Source organism: Pteropus vampyrus, unplaced genomic scaffold (genome assembly GCF_000151845.1).
Source record: "Pteropus vampyrus isolate Shadow unplaced genomic scaffold, Pvam_2.0 Scaffold55, whole genome shotgun sequence".
NCBI classification, from domain to species: Eukaryota; Metazoa; Chordata; class Mammalia; order Chiroptera; family Pteropodidae; genus Pteropus; species Pteropus vampyrus.
This window is the reverse complement of record NW_011888836.1, coordinates 6,121,759-6,141,250: the sequence shown is the minus strand read 5'-3', so window position 1 is coordinate 6,141,250 and position 19,492 is coordinate 6,121,759. Positions and strand designations below refer to the sequence as shown.

Sequence of the window (19,492 nt, the reverse complement as noted above, 5' to 3'; positions counted from 1 at the left end):
GGTCTGTAACATTTAAAACCTCTGTAAACTCCCAGAAGACAGGGTAGTCTCACTTTCAGACTTACCCTCCTGCTCCCAGCAAATAAAGTCTTTTTCTTTGTTGCTCCACTCTTGTTGATTATATTTTAGGATTCCTGAAAGTCTTATAAGATGAGAGAGTAAAAATTCTAAAAAATTTTAAAGTAGAAAATAAAAACAGAAAAATTGTAATAATTTGGTATAAATCAACTGACAATGACATTTCAATTTGCCATCTTTTGGGAGACCCACCATTAACACATACAAGTAATAATGCTGGCCCCACAAACTTGAGAAGGAACAAGTAGGTGTTAGCCAGATAAAAGAACTGAATGTACAAAAGTCTGGAGAAGAGAATGAGCTTGAAGGGTTCCAGGAACTCAAATATTCCAATATCACTGAGGGGAAAAGGGATTAAGAAATAGGCAGAGATCAAAGCAGGAAGAGTCTTGAAGATAATAGGGTGCAGTACCCTGTGCTCAATATTAGGAATACTTCAATGAACAATTTGCACACAACATCCCCTTCCTCATGCAGCGTTCATTCTAATGGGGGGCAGACATTTAGTTATTTCACAAATACTTATTAAGGGCACGTTGTATGCAAGGCACTATTCTAGATGCTGGGGATACAGAACTAAACAGTACAGACAAATTTCTGCCTTCAGACAGTTTACATTTTCATGTCAATAAGTAAACAAATAACAATTAAATGCAAATAAGGAAATAAATATGGTAATAAACAGCAGCACTGTCTAATTAAACTCTTTGATTGTAATTTTCTATATCTGCACTGTCCAAAAGGGTAGCCATAGATGCAGATGGCTATTGAGCACTTGAAATGTGATTATTGTAACTGAAGAACTGAATTTTTAATTTTATTTAATTTTAATTTAAATAAATTTAGGCATTTTTTTAGTCCAGGGGCTCATTAATATCATGACTTTTTTTTTTTTTTAACTCTCTCTTAAGACTGGTTCTTCTCTTAGCTCTAAGGGAGTTTCCAACAACTACCTCTCTGTTCATGTCCAAAAGGAAAGAGTATTCCCTTCAAAGTTCTGGTTGAATCATCTTTCATCCCAAGCCCACTGTGGACCAAGAAATGGAATGTGATTATTGACATAAGGGTAGAGTTAGCTTCCTTAGGACCCTATGAATCACCAGATTATTGGAAACTGTTGGGAAAAGCAGGGGATAGATGTTGAGAAAGCAGCACACAAATGTTCATTACAATCTGGCTACTCAAATTGTAGTCCATGAGACTAGGGGCATCTTCATCAACTGAAGTCTTGCTAGTGTTTAAAAACAAAACAAAATTCAACAGAGTGAATTTGAAGATCTAATTGGCTTTATTTAGTTATTTATGAATTGGGCAGCATCCCATCTAGCAACTGAGGGGTTGTACAAAATAGAAGATTTATATAGGAAGCAGAATGAGGCAAGGGAGCTATTAGTAAAACAAAAGAAGCCAAGACATCTTTTACTTTGGGGAATCATATAGGTTGCCTCTTCTTTCTATGGGGGATGGAGATGGCCTAGGTGTCAGATTATCTTACTGATGTATGACCAGAAAATTCCTGACTGGTTAATTAAGATTATATTTCTGGAAGAGGTTGAAATTGCAATTAGATCATGTACAAAATCTTGGTAGCTTGAGCTTTTAGCATAAGTGTTGCCATTTGGAGCTTGTAGATTTTTCTCTTTAACATTAGAAGTGCAGAATTTCAGAGCTCACACCAACTGAATTTGAATTTTCATTCTAAAGTTTACTCCAAGATGAATCCCATGCACATTAAAGTTTGATGAACATTGCCTTACAACATCCAAGATTTCAAATGATCAGGGATGAAGTCCAGGCTGGAGATACAAATTAAAGCCATGGGTTTGGAGGAGATCACCTAAGCTAAATGAGATGGTATCCAAAAGGAGAGAGCCCCGATATGTAATGGCTCAGTAGAGGATGAGACAGCTAATGAGACCTAGAAAGAGTAGCTGGTGGGGTAAGAATAACCTCTGGTGCACTTGATGTTTTGGAAGCCAACAAAGGAGGGTGTTTGTGTTGAATGCTGCTGAGCTGTTGAGTAAGATGAGAACAGAAGTTTGTCTTGGAGGCTTTTGGTCTTTAGAAAAGCAGTTTCAGTGTAGTTTGAAAAGTGAATTGGAGGTGATAAAAAGAGGTATTGACAGCTCACTTAAGTTTTTCTGTGAAAGAAATCTGGCAGTAGCCAGAGCTGCATCAGAGAATTTTGCTTTTAAGGTAAATTTGCATGCTGATGAAAAAAATCTAGTAGAGGAGAAATTGATAATTCAGGTTAGAAGGGGATAACTGAAGGACTGAAATTTTTGAGAAAATGAGCGATCCATAATACAACTTAGAGGAATTTGCCTTTGGAAGGAGCAATAATATTTCTACCCTTGTAACAGGAAGTAGAAGAATGGCTTGTTTTCTCGAAGAAGTAGAAAACATTAGCAGGGAGTAATTTGGGAGAGGAGCTGTACAATGCTTGAGAGGGAGAGAAGAAAGTATGAAATAGTTTGTGAGCTTATTAAAGAAGCATAACACGATCTCTGGGCAATGTAGGGTACCCTTTTGAGGTCCGAGACCAGAATCGAAAGTGAAAATAATTAGGTAAACTGTGTGATTTTCTTCAGGTCCATCAAGTAACGCTGAAGTTCCTGGTTTGGAAGCAGAATTAGCATAATTCTTTGAGCTTCTCTCAGAACTTCCTTTCGCTTACGGATATACTTGCCGTTACATAATACAAGCCGGACTGCCATTCTGAAGTGCCCACTAATTGAATATAATCTCCTCAAATCTCCCTCTAATAGGAAATTTCCCCCCTAGACCCGCCCCAAACGCCCTTAGCAGTCGCAAAGCACACCTCCAGTCGCCAGGGGCCGCAGTAGCGCTCCTCGGGGGCGGAAAGGAGTGCGACTCAGCGCGGCCTCGGCGCTTCCGCCGTGCGTTCGCAGCGCTCCGCGCGCTCTTTACGTTGCAGCCCCGGGAGTAGGCGTTTCCGGCCATTCATACTCCTGTCCGTAGGCCCTTGGTTGTCGGGTTTTGTGCATTCTCAGACCGAAGGAGTGACGGCGCCGCTAGGATGAAGCTCGTGAGGTAATGAGGTGACCAAGCAGATTGAGGGCTGTGAAGGGACAGTTTGGGCCGTGAGCGGGTGGCTGGGCTGCCCTAGTTACTGGAGGCGCGAAAGCCGCGTGCGTGCGCGTGCGGCCTGCTAACGTTCTCCGGCGCCCGTCGCTCCCGCCCTATCTTGGCTGCGCCGGCACTCCGGCCTGGCTTTCAGACTGGGTCGCGCTGGGGTCCGGCGTGTCTTCCAAGAGTTGGACGTAAAGGCCGAGCCGTTTCTTCCCACTCAGTGTTTCAGAGGCCTTAAAGGTGCAGCGCCAGGCTTACAAGATCTTGCTTTCGGTTACCTACCGATTTGCATTTCGCGTAGAACTCGTACTCTAGGTTACTTTTCGGGCTCATCTCAGCTCTCAGGAACCAGGAAATATAACTAGGGCCGTGCTCCGTGAGAACGTGGGAGACATAAGGAAAAATTGTATGTTCTGCATAAATAGTTTAAATTAAAGCGTTTTAAAAGAGTACTTAAAGCTGCAGGGGTTTCTCGAGAATAATGAAACCCATTTCCGAAATGTTTTAAATCAAGGATGGACTTTATAAGTTATTTTTTTAGTTTATTTTTTGATACTCTCTAGACTTAAGGTTATTCAGCATTCACCATAGAGTGGGCCTTGGATTTAGGAAAAAACCTCCCAACTTGAGGCAGAATCGCTTTACATATTCATGGTTGATTACAAGAATAATCAGTATTTCTTCCATTTTATATCTCGTGTTTAAACTTGGTTAGTAAACCTACTGATATATTTGGTTTTAGTATTTTTTCTTGAGGCTGAGAACCTCAAGGTTAATAATAACTAAGCCAACGATTCTAATTCAGCTAGTTTATTGCCTATTGAGTCAAGGATTCTCAGCGTCGCCTGTTACACTGTTCGCTGGTAATGTATTTCATTAAAAGTAAAATCCCTGCCTTGTTGGAACTTTCTGTTTTGTGGTGAAGACAGACAAGTAAATTTGAAATAACATAACATAAAATTGAAATAACATAAAACCCTTCAGAGTGGAGTTTATAGAGAGGGCATTTAAGGTTAACTTTTAATCTGTTTTTATTTGTACTGTAACTGGATGAAAACGTCTCAGAATTTAAAGTATATTTTTGAGCAGTTTCTCAGTACTTGGCATACTCTTTGGAATCAGTTTGTCTCTTTTAAAGATATGCCTTGTAACAAAATTTTTTTGTAAATTTAAAGGCTGTATTGAATCCTATTCTGTGTCTTAGAATATAGAAACAAAATTTCTTCTTACTGGAGAATGTATTTTGCACCAAGAAAATGGGTGTTTGTCTAACTGGTTCACATTTTCAGTTGACTTTTTTATTTCTGTACCTCAGTTGATGGCACTGTCATCTTACTGTCACCCTAACCGAAAACCTGGGAATCATCTTGACTTCTTCCTATCCAAGACATCTTTTACTTTGGGGAATCATATAGGTTGCCTCTTCTTTCTATGGGGGATGGAGATGGCCTAGGTGTCAGATTATCTTACTGATGTATGACCAGAAAATTCCTGACTGGTTAATTAAGATTATATTTCTGGAAGAGGTTGAAATTGCAATTAGATCATGTACAAAATCTTGGTAGCTTGAGCTTTTAGCATAAGTGTTGCCATTTGGAGCTTGTAGATTTTTCTCTTTAACATTAGAAGTGCAGAATTTCAGAGCTCACACCAACTGAATTTGAATTTTCATTCTAAAGTTTACTCCAAGATGAATCCCATGCACATTAAAGTTTGATGAACATTGCCTTACAACATCCAAGATTTCAAATGATCAGGGATGAAGTCCAGGCTGGAGATACAAATTAAAGCCATGGGTTTGGAGGAGATCACCTAAGCTAAATGAGATGGTATCCAAAAGGAGAGAGCCCCGATATGTAATGGCTCAGTAGAGGATGAGACAGCTAATGAGACCTAGAAAGAGTAGCTGGTGGGGTAAGAATAACCTCTGGTGCACTTGATGTTTTGGAAGCCAACAAAGGAGGGTGTTTGTGTTGAATGCTGCTGAGCTGTTGAGTAAGATGAGAACAGAAGTTTGTCTTGGAGGCTTTTGGTCTTTAGAAAAGCAGTTTCAGTGTAGTTTGAAAAGTGAATTGGAGGTGATAAAAAGAGGTATTGACAGCTCACTTAAGTTTTTCTGTGAAAGAAATCTGGCAGTAGCCAGAGCTGCATCAGAGAATTTTGCTTTTAAGGTAAATTTGCATGCTGATGAAAAAAATCTAGTAGAGGAGAAATTGATAATTCAGGTTAGAAGGGGATAACTGAAGGACTGAAATTTTTGAGAAAATGAGCGATCCATAATACAACTTAGAGGAATTTGCCTTTGGAAGGAGCAATAATATTTCTACCCTTGTAACAGGAAGTAGAAGAATGGCTTGTTTTCTCGAAGAAGTAGAAAACATTAGCAGGGAGTAATTTGGGAGAGGAGCTGTACAATGCTTGAGAGGGAGAGAAGAAAGTATGAAATAGTTTGTGAGCTTATTAAAGAAGCATAACACGATCTCTGGGCAATGTAGGGTACCCTTTTGAGGTCCGAGACCAGAATCGAAAGTGAAAATAATTAGGTAAACTGTGATTTTCTTCAGGTCCATCAAGTAACGCTGAAGTTCCTGGTTTGGAAGCAGAATTAGCATAATTCTTTGAGCTTCTCTCAGAACTTCCTTTCGCTTACGGATATACTTGCCGTTACATAATACAAGCCGGACTGCCATTCTGAAGTGCCCACTAATTGAATATAATCTCCTCAAATCTCCCTCTAATAGGAAATTTCCCCCCTAGACCCGCCCCAAACGCCCTTAGCAGTCGCAAAGCACACCTCCAGTCGCCAGGGGCCGCAGTAGCGCTCCTCGGGGGCGGAAAGGAGTGCGACTCAGCGCGGCCTCGGCGCTTCCGCCGTGCGTTCGCAGCGCTCCGCGCGCTCTTTACGTTGCAGCCCCGGGAGTAGGCGTTTCCGGCCATTCATACTCCTGTCCGTAGGCCCTTGGTTGTCGGGTTTTGTGCATTCTCAGACCGAAGGAGTGACGGCGCCGCTAGGATGAAGCTCGTGAGGTAATGAGGTGACCAAGCAGATTGAGGGCTGTGAAGGGACAGTTTGGGCCGTGAGCGGGTGGCTGGGCTGCCCTAGTTACTGGAGGCGCGAAAGCCGCGTGCGTGCGCGTGCGGCCTGCTAACGTTCTCCGGCGCCCGTCGCTCCCGCCCTATCTTGGCTGCGCCGGCACTCCGGCCTGGCTTTCAGACTGGGTCGCGCTGGGGTCCGGCGTGTCTTCCAAGAGTTGGACGTAAAGGCCGAGCCGTTTCTTCCCACTCAGTGTTTCAGAGGCCTTAAAGGTGCAGCGCCAGGCTTACAAGATCTTGCTTTCGGTTACCTACCGATTTGCATTTCGCGTAGAACTCGTACTCTAGGTTACTTTTCGGGCTCATCTCAGCTCTCAGGAACCAGGAAATATAACTAGGGCCGTGCTCCGTGAGAACGTGGGAGACATAAGGAAAAATTGTATGTTCTGCATAAATAGTTTAAATTAAAGCGTTTTAAAAGAGTACTTAAAGCTGCAGGGGTTTCTCGAGAATAATGAAACCCATTTCCGAAATGTTTTAAATCAAGGATGGACTTTATAAGTTATTTTTTTAGTTTATTTTTTGATACTCTCTAGACTTAAGGTTATTCAGCATTCACCATAGAGTGGGCCTTGGATTTAGGAAAAAACCTCCCAACTTGAGGCAGAATCGCTTTACATATTCATGGTTGATTACAAGAATAATCAGTATTTCTTCCATTTTATATCTCGTGTTTAAACTTGGTTAGTAAACCTACTGATATATTTGGTTTTAGTATTTTTTCTTGAGGCTGAGAACCTCAAGGTTAATAATAACTAAGCCAACGATTCTAATTCAGCTAGTTTATTGCCTATTGAGTCAAGGATTCTCAGCGTCGCCTGTTACACTGTTCGCTGGTAATGTATTTCATTAAAAGTAAAATCCCTGCCTTGTTGGAACTTTCTGTTTTGTGGTGAAGACAGACAAGTAAATTTGAAATAACATAACATAAAATTGAAATAACATAAAACCCTTCAGAGTGGAGTTTATAGAGAGGGCATTTAAGGTTAACTTTTAATCTGTTTTTATTTGTACTGTAACTGGATGAAAACGTCTCAGAATTTAAAGTATATTTTTGAGCAGTTTCTCAGTACTTGGCATACTCTTTGGAATCAGTTTGTCTCTTTTAAAGATATGCCTTGTAACAAAATTTTTTTGTAAATTTAAAGGCTGTATTGAATCCTATTCTGTGTCTTAGAATATAGAAACAAAATTTCTTCTTACTGGAGAATGTATTTTGCACCAAGAAAATGGGTGTTTGTCTAACTGGTTCACATTTTCAGTTGACTTTTTTATTTCTGTACCTCAGTTGGTGGCACTGTCATCTTACTGTCACCCTAACCGAAAACCTGGGAATCATCTTGACTTCTTCCTATCTAGATAATTCTGATACCTGATAAATTGCCCTGTTTTGACATTTTTATCTACCTAATAGAAGTATTTCTCTATCCAGTTCTCTTTGTTTTTTCGATTTAAATAATGTGCATTTGGATACTGAAGGATACCATGTTATCTGAATATTTGATTATTATCTGAATATCTAAATCTCAGTAAATAGAAATAATTCAGATAATGAAGGAGTCATCAGAAAAGAATTCCAATCTCTTTGGTTTCTAGGCTGAAATTATAGTGTCTATTTCTGCTGCCCACGATACCCTCCCTACCATTCCAATTGCCACCACTGAGCTGTTCAGGCTCCCTTTTTTCACCCATGGTTTTTTATTACCTCTTGAGGTAAATATAGAATGAAATTTAGTGTACATTTCCCATTCTTGAAAAATTTATACCACCATCAAGATATGGAACATTACTAAAACCTCAGCTTCCTCAAACCCTTTCCAGTCTCTGGTTCCATACCTCTCCCACCCCCACCTCAAAGCAGCCAATTTCTTCTTAGTTTTGCTTGTACTAGAATTTTATATATTTGGAATCATGAAGTATGAGTTCTTTTTTTTTTACTCATCATCCACATCGTGGCTTGCATCATTAACTTGTTTCTTTTTATTAGTGAATAGTAGTCCACTGTCTGTTTAAAAGTTATTTACATATTTTCTTTAAAACGGCTTTGAACATTCTCGTGCAAGTCTTTCTTTTCCATTTTCTTTCAGGTAATTGCTTAGAAGTGGAGCTGCTGAATCATAGTATAGGTATACATTTAGTTTCATAAGAAGCGGCCAGTTCATTATCCTTAGTGGTTGTATCATTTTACAGTCCCACCAACAGTATATTAGAATTCCAATTGCTCCACACCCTCACCAGCATTTGTTGTTGTCAGTTTAATTTTAGCCATTTTAGTGCTCGTTTAGTAGCAGTAGTATAGTTGTGACTAATGATGTAGAGTACTTTGTCACCTGCTTATTCGCCATCTTTGTGAAGAGTTGGATTTTGATTGTGTTTTTTCTTTTAATTACAAGAGTTGTAGCGATTCTTTATGTATTATGCACATTAGTCTTTTGTCATAAAATTTCTCTCAATTTGTGGTTTGCTTGTTCGTTTCCTTAGTAATGTCTTTGGTGAGCAGAGTTTATTTTGAGGAAGTCTTAATTTACCAGCTTTTTCTTTTATGGTTATTGCTCTGTATCTACCGTTAAAGAAACTTGCCTACCCTCAAACCATGAAATTATTCTCCAATATTTTCCTCTAAAAGCTTTATAATTTTAACTTTTAAGGTTTGTGATCCATCTTCAATTAATTTTGGCAGGTGGTGTGTGTTGGGAGTCCAGGTTCATTTTTTCGATATGAATTTCCAGTTATTCCATATTATTATGGAATATAAATTCCTATTATAGAATATAAATTCCTATTATGGATATCAGCATTTATTGAAAAGGGTTTTCTTTACCCATCGGACTGCTTTGGCAGTCCCATGAGCACCTTGACTATATGATTGTGGGTCTATTTCTGGACCTTATTCTGTTTCATTGATCTGTTTGTTGTTCCTATGTCTTGATTACTGTAACTTTATCCTCTGTACTGCTCTAGCCACCTAATTTGTCTTCCAGTGTGAATGTGACCCTGGCACTGTATTTCATTGATGAAAACCCTCCCGTATCTCTCCTAGAGGACTTCTTTAACAGAGCTTGGGCTCTCCACAAAAGGACCTTGCCTAACTTCCCTACTCATTCTCTTGACTTAGTATTTCTTCCATTGGTAGTACCTATAATTTCTCTGTACATTGTGCTGTTCCTTACTACTATATCTTTGCTCTTGTCTTTTTTTGCTGTGTATTTCCACCTTTTCAGGCTTCTTACTAGAAGTCTACTAAGATCTGACTCCCTCCTACCCATGCTACATTATGTGCCTAGTAAAAACCTGTGTATATCTCCATGGGGTTTTACAATTTAGTTGCTTTTAAAATATCTTATATGTGTCCTTCCTACTAGAGTTTGAGCTCCTTGGGGGGACTACTCTTCTTATTCATTTTTAATCCTCGTTACCCAGCACAGGGACTGCCATTAATATATAATGATAAATACTATTTATCAAAGAAATGTTTTTGGACTTTCTCAAATGTGTTTTAATTGTTTCAGATGTCTTTTGCTTTCTGGTTTTCCTTTTTACTTCCATGTGGTAGATTGCTTGATTACTAAGGTATTATATTTTTACTTTAATCCTGCCTACTTCCAAAAATGATTTGAAAGAGCTTTTACAAAAGTAAAAGTTAATGAGTGGGTCAATAAAAATAGGACATTTTTTAAAATTTTTATAAGATTTTGTTTAAATCAAACCGATGACATTGCTAGGAAGCAAGATGTCAAATGCTCCTAAAAGATTTTTTAAAACCCCAAAACTTGATAATGGAAGTAAACTATTAGGTGAAAATTCTAAGCTAATATAGTTATAAGTGATTATTAAATTTAGAGCTAAGTTAAAGAATTCTTGTCTGGTGAAATAAAGCAGTACCAGTTCATTGAGAGACTTCTTGACAGCAAATAGGAAAAAGGATTCAACACACTGGTCTAATTTCCTCTCCCCCCCCACCTTTTTTTTTCTGAAAAGGTTTTATTACACACAGAAGGGATGCGGCTTAGTCCTTCTTAGCTGCTGCCTTCCTCACGGTTGCAAGGACATTGCTCCGCTCTTCTCTCTTCTCTTGGCTCGGATGTGTGTCCTCACCTTTTTCTTGATGAACTTCAGGGCCCCCATATCCTTAGAGACCTTGAGCAGCTCCATGGTGCTGCTCATAGAGGGCAAAGCCGCACACCTCTCAGATCTTGTCGCGCATGAACTTGGCATGCTTGATGAGGTTCCCGTAGTGGTAGTTGTGCCTGGGTTGCTCACATTTTCGGTCACCTTTTGGCTCTTGTTGAGGCCCACGGCTGCGGGGTAGCACAGAGCCATGGCTGCTACTTCTCATTGGCTGCCATAGCAGAATGCTGGTTTCCCTTTTTTTTGTGGCTTTCTATACCACTACTAAAGTATTTTAAGGCTGGTTTCTATTATTGAAATATTTCAGCCAAAAGTTTCAGTGCCTATTACAATCCAGGATTAGATTACAAGTCATAAACCTTACCCTCAACAACACTGTAATAGAGGGAAAAATAGGTAATCCTATATGTACCATTTAGTGTGATAGATGCTATGATAGGCTGTACAAAGTACGTATTAAAGATTAGAAACCGTGAATATAGATTGCATATTAGATCATACTGTGGGACTATTCATTTTTCTAGATGTGATATTAATGGTTACGTGAGAGAATGCTCTCATTAGAAAATACGTGCTGAAGTGCCTGCAAATTTACTTTTAGATGATATGAAACTAAGGTGTGTATAGGGGAACACACAGATGGCAACATTTCAGTAATTGGTGAATTCTTCAACTTTTCTTCCTCTGCAGTGTTTCATAATAAAAAGTTGGGGAGAACAAAAGATTAGATGAAGTGGGGAATGGATGGATTATTCAGTAAACATTGAGGCACCTGGCTATCCAGTTGGGGAAAATAATAAAGGCAAATTTCTACCTCACACTGCATAGAAAAGAGATGAATTCCAGATGGATTAAAATTCTAAATATAAACCTAGAGGAAAATAAGAGACTTTTTACAATCTGGGGATGGGAACCATCTTACCAAACAAATATATACCCAAATTTAACAATGGAAAATTTTAAAAAATAATAAACTTAACAATGGAAAATTTTAAAATATATATATATATGACTAAAGAAAACCACAAACTTGAATGGCTGTGGCAAACTGGTAAAAAATGAAAGAAAAATTCAATGTAGTTGAAAATGTGTGAATAATGTGAATAGGTATTCACAAAAGAAATCCAGATGTCCCATTAAAAGCTATTCAACTTCGCAAGTAATAGGTAAAAGCAAATTGCTCCTTTTTCCCTTTCAAATTGATAGAAATTTAGAAGATTGGTAACAATTAGTGTTGATGAGGGTTTGCATAAAAGGATTTGGGGTAGCTATATATCTATGTGTGTGTGTGTGTGTGTGTGTGTGTGTGTGTGTGTGTGTGTATAGGCATGAAAATGTCATAATATAAACTGCTAAATGAGAACTACAAGTTATCGAAGTCATTAAAGGTCTGGCCCAGATTACGTGAAAACATTTTATGTATATGCTTATGAATGGATAGAAAATGGTGTAGAAGAATATCCCCACACACATGGAGGGGGTTAAAAAGAGATTTTTACTTTATTGTGCATATACAATAAGCATGTAATCTTTTACTACCAATTATAATTTTTTCTTTCATTTTTAGTGAGGTATAATTGACATACTGCACTGTACATGGTTAAGATGTATATCTTAATTACTTGACTTACATATATTTCGAAATGATTACCACAGTAAGTTTAGTAAACAACCATCATTCATATAGATACCCCCCAAAAAAGTTTTTTTCCTTGTGATGAGAACTTTTGAGATTACTCTCTTAGCAGCTTTCCAGTATACCGCACAGCATGTTGTACATTACACCCCCAATACATATTTATTTGTAACTGGAAGTTTGTACCTTTCGACCACCTTCATCCATATAATTTCTTGATTTCAATTTGGTGGCTTATAACAACTTTAGAATCTCTGCATGGATGCTGCATAATGGTTAGAGCGGGGGTCCCCAACCCTCAGGCTGTGGACCGGTTCCGGTCCATGGCTGTCCATGGCCTGTTAGGAACTGGGCAGCACAGCCTGAGGTGTGCAGCTGGTAAGAGAGCGGAACTTCATCTGTATTTGCAGCTGCTCCCTAGTGCTAGCATCATCACTTCAGCTCCACGTCAGATCATCAGACATTAGATTCTCATAGGCGCACTGGTCCCTGGTGCCAAAAAGTTTGGGGACCACTGTTTTGGAGAATCAGAAATGTCCAAATGACAGTTTCTGTTATTATTATGTTCCTTTTAAATGTTAAGGTTTTAATTCAGGGAAAGCTGAAATTTTATGTAGATTATTAATAGAAATTGATACAGATAGTATCTAAACAGATTTTCAACGTCTAGAAATTTTACCCTTTGACTTAATAAACATGATTTTAAAGTGTTAAATGTGAAAATTTATTATTTTATTCTTACTGTCTTTATAGATTTTTGATGAAATTGAGTCATGAAACTGTAACCATCGAATTAAAGAATGGGACACAGGTCCATGGAACAATCACAGGTATGGAGGTTGGACTGCTTTATAACACTTTATTTTTTCCATCTCTTCCACTTGCAGGCCAGAATTATTTGTTTGATTACTAAATGAACATTATTGTAATACAGATCTCTCTCTCTCTTTTTTTTTTTTTTTTTTTGGTTTGGATCATTTCATGGACCTTCTTACTTAAGCCTTACCTTAAGTATTTGTGTTAAGACCAAACTGGATAACTTGTTATCCTATACGTGACCTCTGTTTTCCTGATTTTTGTGCCTTTCATGCTTTTGCCTGTGTATGTCCTTCTGCCTGGAATGTTACATCTTCCAAACTACATTTTACTTTTATTAGAATTTCGTGTCCCCTGTTAGATTTTAAAGTTCTTGAAGATAGAGGTTGAGGTTTCCATGTCTGATTATCTTGAGTAAAAAAAAAAAATATGTAGGAAATGGAGAGGGTGTGGCGAGGAACCATAATTTTACATTACTAAGGCAATCACTTGGCACAACATTTTGGAGTATTTCAGACTTTTTACGTGTCTATTTGCTTTAATGATATTATTTAATGATATTATTTATGTAGTTTTATATTTTAAGGCCACTGAGATTCACTCATAGTAGGTGTTCCCCCTCCAGAACTACAAAGTTTCAAATGAATTAATGAGCCTAATGAAATATTTAAATTATAAATTTATAAATAATTTTTAACGCATATATCAAGCATTGAGTAAACCAAGAGAAACATACAGTATTATTTTTGAGTATACTAGAACTTTGCAGTGCCAGTTACTGTGGAAAGAAATCAGTGTAAGGTTTTGATATAGTCTTTGACCATATCTGAAGAAGTGTAATTGCTGTCCTGTTAAAATTCTGTATACAGTGATTTAATCTGCTTTTTCCTGAGCTCTGCTTTTTAGGAACTCAGTCTAGTGACGGAAGACACAAACACAAAAATAACATAATGCAAGGTTTGCCTAACATATAGTAGGTACTTAATAGATGATGTTTGAGGGGGAGTTCAGTAAGTTGGGGAAGCAAAATCTAGTAAAAATCTACTTTTCTCCTCTACTGACAACCATTATTTCAAATATCTTGTATATATCCTTTTTGAATAAATATTTTAGTCCTCACAGTAGAAGTAATCATGCTACTTACTTACCATAGGGATATTAAGGATTAAATTAAAATGTCTAAGCATGCAGTTCCCAGAACATAGAAGCAGCTCATGAATCCTATTTTTTTTCTTCTCCCTTGATGGATCAAGACTATATTAATTTTGGGAAAGAAGAGGACCTCTTCTTTGACTGGAAGAAGGGAGGAAAACATAATAATAAGACAATAGATTTGAGATGGATGTTGTGAAAGTTAAGAGAATTCATGTTTTTCTGACCTTAACTTTCTAGTGATAGAAATTAACTAGATCTTTAGTTATACTGTTTGTTCAGAAATATTGGTAAGGATTCCCCAAGAATCAGGTATTTCTACTGTAATACCATATATTCATCCTAGAAAATCTTGCTTTTATTTTGCAAAATCTTATACTAAAAATTGTGACTTAATGGAAAAAATAGTTTGAGAAAGAGCACTCAAAAACTTTTCAACTTAGTAATCCAATATTAGCAAAAAAAAGTAACACTCTTTTTTAAAAAAGGGTATGTTAAATTCCTGGTAATAAGGAAAACTATTACTGTACATAAGACGACTATTTTTAAAGCAAAGGTGAAAGCTTGGTGGAATGTGGTATAAGGAAGTTATGGAGACAATGGGAGAACTACGCAATAGACATTGTCTACCCTGAAATAGGAGAATGCATGGGGACAGTGGGAGTAGGCATGTATAGTAGGGTTCCTCCATGGCTTGCTGTATTCATTGCTGTACACATATGCAAAACTATAACATGCTAGGAAAAGTCTCTACAAAGGGAAGGTTTTTTATTTATGCCGAGAGTATCCCTCCATTTACCAGCTTCACGTAATTATGTCATGGACACCTGCAATGTAGCAGAACAGTACTCTTGTAATATATTTATGGTAAGTTGGTAACTTGATAGCATAATTGGTTGCCTTATCGTGCTAACAATTGCCCTCTTTTTTTCTCTCTAGGTGTAGATGTCAGCATGAATACGCATCTTAAGGCTGTGAAAATGACCCTGAAGAACCGAGAACCTGTACAACTGGAAACACTGAGTATTCGAGGAAATAACATTCGATATTTTATTCTGCCAGACAGCTTACCTCTGGATACGCTACTTGTGGATGTTGAACCAAAGGTGAAATCTAAGAAAAGGGAAGCTGGTAAGTTTGAAGGATTATAAATGTTTTTGTGAATGGTGTTTTTATACCATAATCCACTATTCAAAATATAAACATTTGCAAACAACACAGGTCTTTTTTTTTTTTTTAATTGCCTTTAGTTGCCACAAGTTCGTATAGTATTTATTATTGTTACTGGCGTTATTATTAAAACACTAATGCCACTCTTCCTATACTTTTGTGTGTGGCCTGGTCCACCACCACCTACACACTTCAGAAGACTGAATCTTTTTCCTGGTATGAAATTTTTTAATGACTTGGCTTGGGGTCTTTCCTTGTCCTCTCTTTTTTCCTCCATTCTTTTCCTGGGTACCTGGTACACCCTTTCAGTATGGATATTCTTGACTTTTAGAGCTAAGAAATTTACTTCTGTAATGTTGATAAATTTCTCCTCTTTTGATCTGTTCTTCTTGGAATTCTTAATAATTGAGTCTTCTGGCTGGTTCTCTAAGTATTTATCTTTTCTTATTTTTCTCTGTTTTTGTTCTGTTTTCTGAGAAGTTTCCTTGACCTTAATCTTCTAAACTAGCATGCACTTAATCTCTAATCCAGCATATACTTAATCTTCAAGCCTCCTCCTTCTCTGACTTTTCGAGAATCTTTTATTTTAGGGATATATTTTTTCTTATCTGAAAACTATTGTATATGGTATTAACGGATAGGATTTTAATTACAGTTTTGGGATTTTTTTTTTAAGTTTTATTCTGAACTTAACATTGTTTTCTCTGGTTTCTTTTTATTTAATCTCTTTATTTGGTCTTTAAGTTGAAGTCTTAAGTATCTTGCACTTTGGCCATGTATTATTTAACAAGGACCCAAAAAGAGAAATTCTGGGAAGGAAGGCTAGACTCCTTGGCTAGTGGGTATCACTGTAGGGTGGGTTCAGAAATGAGTTGGTTTCTTCAATGAAGAGACCCAGATTTCAGTATCTGAAAATCTTTTTGAAGCTGGTTTTCTCACAATAAGATTCCAGTCACCTATTGTGGGAGATGTATACCTCACAGCCAGCATTATAGGAGCAGGGCAGGAGAAAGAGGCTCAGTATTTTATAGACAGTCACTTAATATAATGATTTTGAGACTTTCCTTCCACCCACACTAAGAACTATACTTTGCACCATGACCCACTCATACGTATAGCTGAAAGAAAAGTTGCTGGAACAATGACTTAGTCTTAATACATGCAAATGCCGTTAAGTTTTCTATTCTATTCTCTTTGAGTTAAAAATTTTCAAGTTTCAACCTATAGCTTGAGGAACAGCTTTTCTCTCTTATCTATTAAGGAAATAATCATTAGCTTTGCAAGTCAGGAAAGTGGACTGGCCAGTCTACTGCTCCACATAAGGGTTGTCAGCCATTTTTTTGTTTTCAGCCCAGTGGCCTCATCATCTCACCCCTGGTTTTCAAGGTCCTAGGTCTTTTAGGAATTATTCTTCTTTTACTAAACATTTACTGTTGTAAATCTACTTTCTGACTTAAGAATTCAGTGAAATCTTTCAACCACTGTTTCCTTTGCTTTTTTATGCAGCGGGGTGGAGGTGGTCCTTATGGGTATTTTCCATTTTTATTTCTTTTCTATATGAACAATATTTCAGAAGGAATTAGAGAGTGTGGTCAATCTGCCTTGTTTTAACAGAAGTCCTAGACTTACCCTATTGCTTTAATTAATAAGACTGGAAATAATAGGTAGAAATTCAGAATGTGACTGACTTGAACTCCATGTCATGATTTTTCTGACATTCATATCTGTCCAAGATGAAATAAGTTCATTTGGGTATGAGTTTTCAGTCACTGATATTCAAGTAGAGTTAGGATGACCAAGTGACAGGGATATTGCTATATGGATTAAAATACTAGGTTATTCTTAGATCAAATGACTTAAGATTTTTAAGAGTCTTGGTTGTTACTTGATACAGTACTTTTAAATTTCATTGACTTTCAATTAACTTGTGTGTATTCTATTCAGTAACAGAATCTGGCACATGGTGTTCATGTTCTGTTCCATTGGTATGATAATCGCATTTTGTGAAGTTCAAATGATTTGCGTTTCATTTTATGATTTTGAGACATACAAAGAAAAAATATTTTAAAACTTGATTAATTTCTCAGTAAATATATTCAAACAAATAAATGTTACAGTAAAGAATCTCTATAGGCCAGCAGTTCTTAGTTCTGCATGATAATGTGTTGGCAGGAGTAACTAAGGTCACATTTAAGAGAAGCTGAGTTAAAGTTTTCTTGGCTGTAGATGCTTTTTGTGGTTCTGGGTAAGAGCACAGAAGAGAATTTACCCTGCCTTGTTTTTTTCTTCCCTCAGTTGCAGGAAGAGGCCGGGGCAGAGGAAGAGGACGAGGACGTGGCCGGGGCAGAGGAAGAGGGGGTCCTAGGCGATAATGTCTCTCAAGATTACTGTTTCAAAGTGATATGTGATTTGGGATATTTTTTTGTACAGGTTTTGTTTGTTTATGTCAATTTTTAATAAACATAAATGTAGGACAGTTGTCTATTGACTATATCAAATTAAGTTTTAATAATTCACACATTAACACAGTAAGAAACGAGCATTACTGCTAGGCAGTCTCAGAAGAATTCCATTCTTAGATCAGGCATTTAATTTTTTTAACTAAAATATTTCTTCTATGAATACGTATAGAATATATACCTTTTTACTTCACATGCACTGAGTATGAATTTTGTTTTACTTAGACTCATTTTCTGTAAAACCTTCCTTACAAGTGAAGTAATGTACTTTCAGAGTACTTCAGGAGCTAACGTTCTATGGAATGGGGTCTAAAGTCTGCCCTGAGTTTTACTCCATGGAGACTTAGGTCTTTAGTAAAAGGTATTAGTCATCTAATTCAAGAGTAATTGATTTTGTCCTGATTGTTAATATTTTTTTAGTTTTGCTTTATGTTTTCAGTAGGCTCTCATAAAATATAGTTTTACATTCTCCTGGATTGAAATGTGTTAATGTGGAATGTACCTGTTAGTGTAACCTTTATCAAGTACTTTTACAAGGAGTCCTTTGAGAACCAAAGGAAAAAGACCTACTTTATTTGATGACAAAACTGGATTCTTTCCAGTGTTAATAGGGATTTTTAAAAATTGTTTTAATTGGTTAAGTTTAGAGAAAAATTCTCAGCATATACAATTGCTTGTAAAACTTACCATTTGTTTACATGCTTAAAGAAAAAAACGTAACTGAGGATTGGGGGCAACTAAATTTGTATTTTCACTTAATTATGCTTGTAGAGTTTTGTTTTTTAAGTGAAGAAATTTTCTGCAAAGATCGTTGTCTAAAAAGGTTTTAGGCCCTGTTGAGAGGGTTACATAAATTGAGAAATAGCAAGAACATTTGTATGTGGTATGTTTGCGTGTCTCATTCTTTTCCATCCTCTTATCTGTTGGTGTTATTGAACCCACGTGGAAGGCAAGGGAGCCCAGGGATGCAGCAAGGTGGAGAGATTTGAAGAGAGCAAAAAAAAGACCTAGCAGAAGCCAATAAACATAAGTTGAATCCTGCCCTCATAGTGCTCATAGACCAAAAGGGAAGAAGAATTAAATAAACATTGATAAGTAATTGCAAATTGTGAGGACTCTGATGATAAAGAGTACTCCAAATTATCTGTTGTGTATTGGTTTCTTTTTTTTTGATTTTCAGTCATATGCCAATGTAACAAAAAGTATTTATGTTTTGTGAGTTTTAATGTCTAGATGTTTGTGATGTGAAACCAGTCTAGTAACAGTTTAAATGTAATACTAAACCACAGTGGTTACTATATTGAATTTATTCCACTATTGGTCATTATTTTTATATGAAAAGGAATCATGTGAAGAAAAAGCTGTCTGAACTGATTGCCATTATTAGCTATAAAGGAAGCACCGCAGTATGAATGGAAAACAGACCAGACTGTAATATGCTTCTCTTGCTCCACTTCCCCCCCAAAAAAGTACACAGGATCTTAGTGCTGCTGTATTTTATAACTTTTAAAGCTTAAGATTTTGTGAAATTTAGTGATTTTTTAAATTTATTTTGCATTTAGGTAGAGCACCATAAATGAAATAATAGAAATTCAAATTTCACAGCATATTTTAATCTCTTATAATTAAGTTGATTATGTGAGAATGCTTAGTATTTTGAAATGTATTTAGCAGTCAGACAAAATTCATATGATCTTCTATAATGTCAGAATGACATTTAATAACAGCACTTATTCCTAACTAAACTGAAAGATACTTTAACATGATGAAGAAAGTCCATCTTAAACCAATAGCAAACATTTTCTAGATACATTACAGTTAAAACAGCAATAAAAAAAAAGTATGTCTGATATTGGTCTTTATCATT

At 36.9% G+C, this 19,492-nt stretch overlaps 1 protein-coding gene and 1 pseudogene across 2 annotated transcripts; one reads left to right on the top strand and one right to left on the bottom strand.

Moving 5' to 3' along the window:
* The first annotated feature begins 2,990 nt into the window (after window positions 1-2,990).
* On the top strand, window positions 2,991-18,768 carry SNRPD1 (small nuclear ribonucleoprotein D1 polypeptide). Of its 2 annotated transcripts, none has more exons than XM_011360454.2 (4): window positions 2,991-3,132; window positions 12,782-12,858; window positions 14,936-15,127; window positions 17,462-18,768. In XM_011360454.2, the coding sequence occupies exons 1-4, from the start codon at window positions 3,119-3,121 to the stop codon at window positions 17,536-17,538; spliced, it is 360 nt and encodes a 119-aa protein (XP_011358756.1). In that variant the 5' UTR covers window positions 2,991-3,118; the 3' UTR covers window positions 17,539-18,768. The 2 variants fall into 2 exon arrangements, with proteins under 2 accessions (XP_011358756.1, XP_011358755.1); XM_011360453.2 differs by lacking the exon at window positions 2,991-3,132 and adding an exon at window positions 5,993-6,198.
* Window positions 8,403-11,126, bottom strand: LOC111739860 (annotated as a pseudogene).
* Window positions 18,769-19,492: the final 724 nt, after the last annotated feature.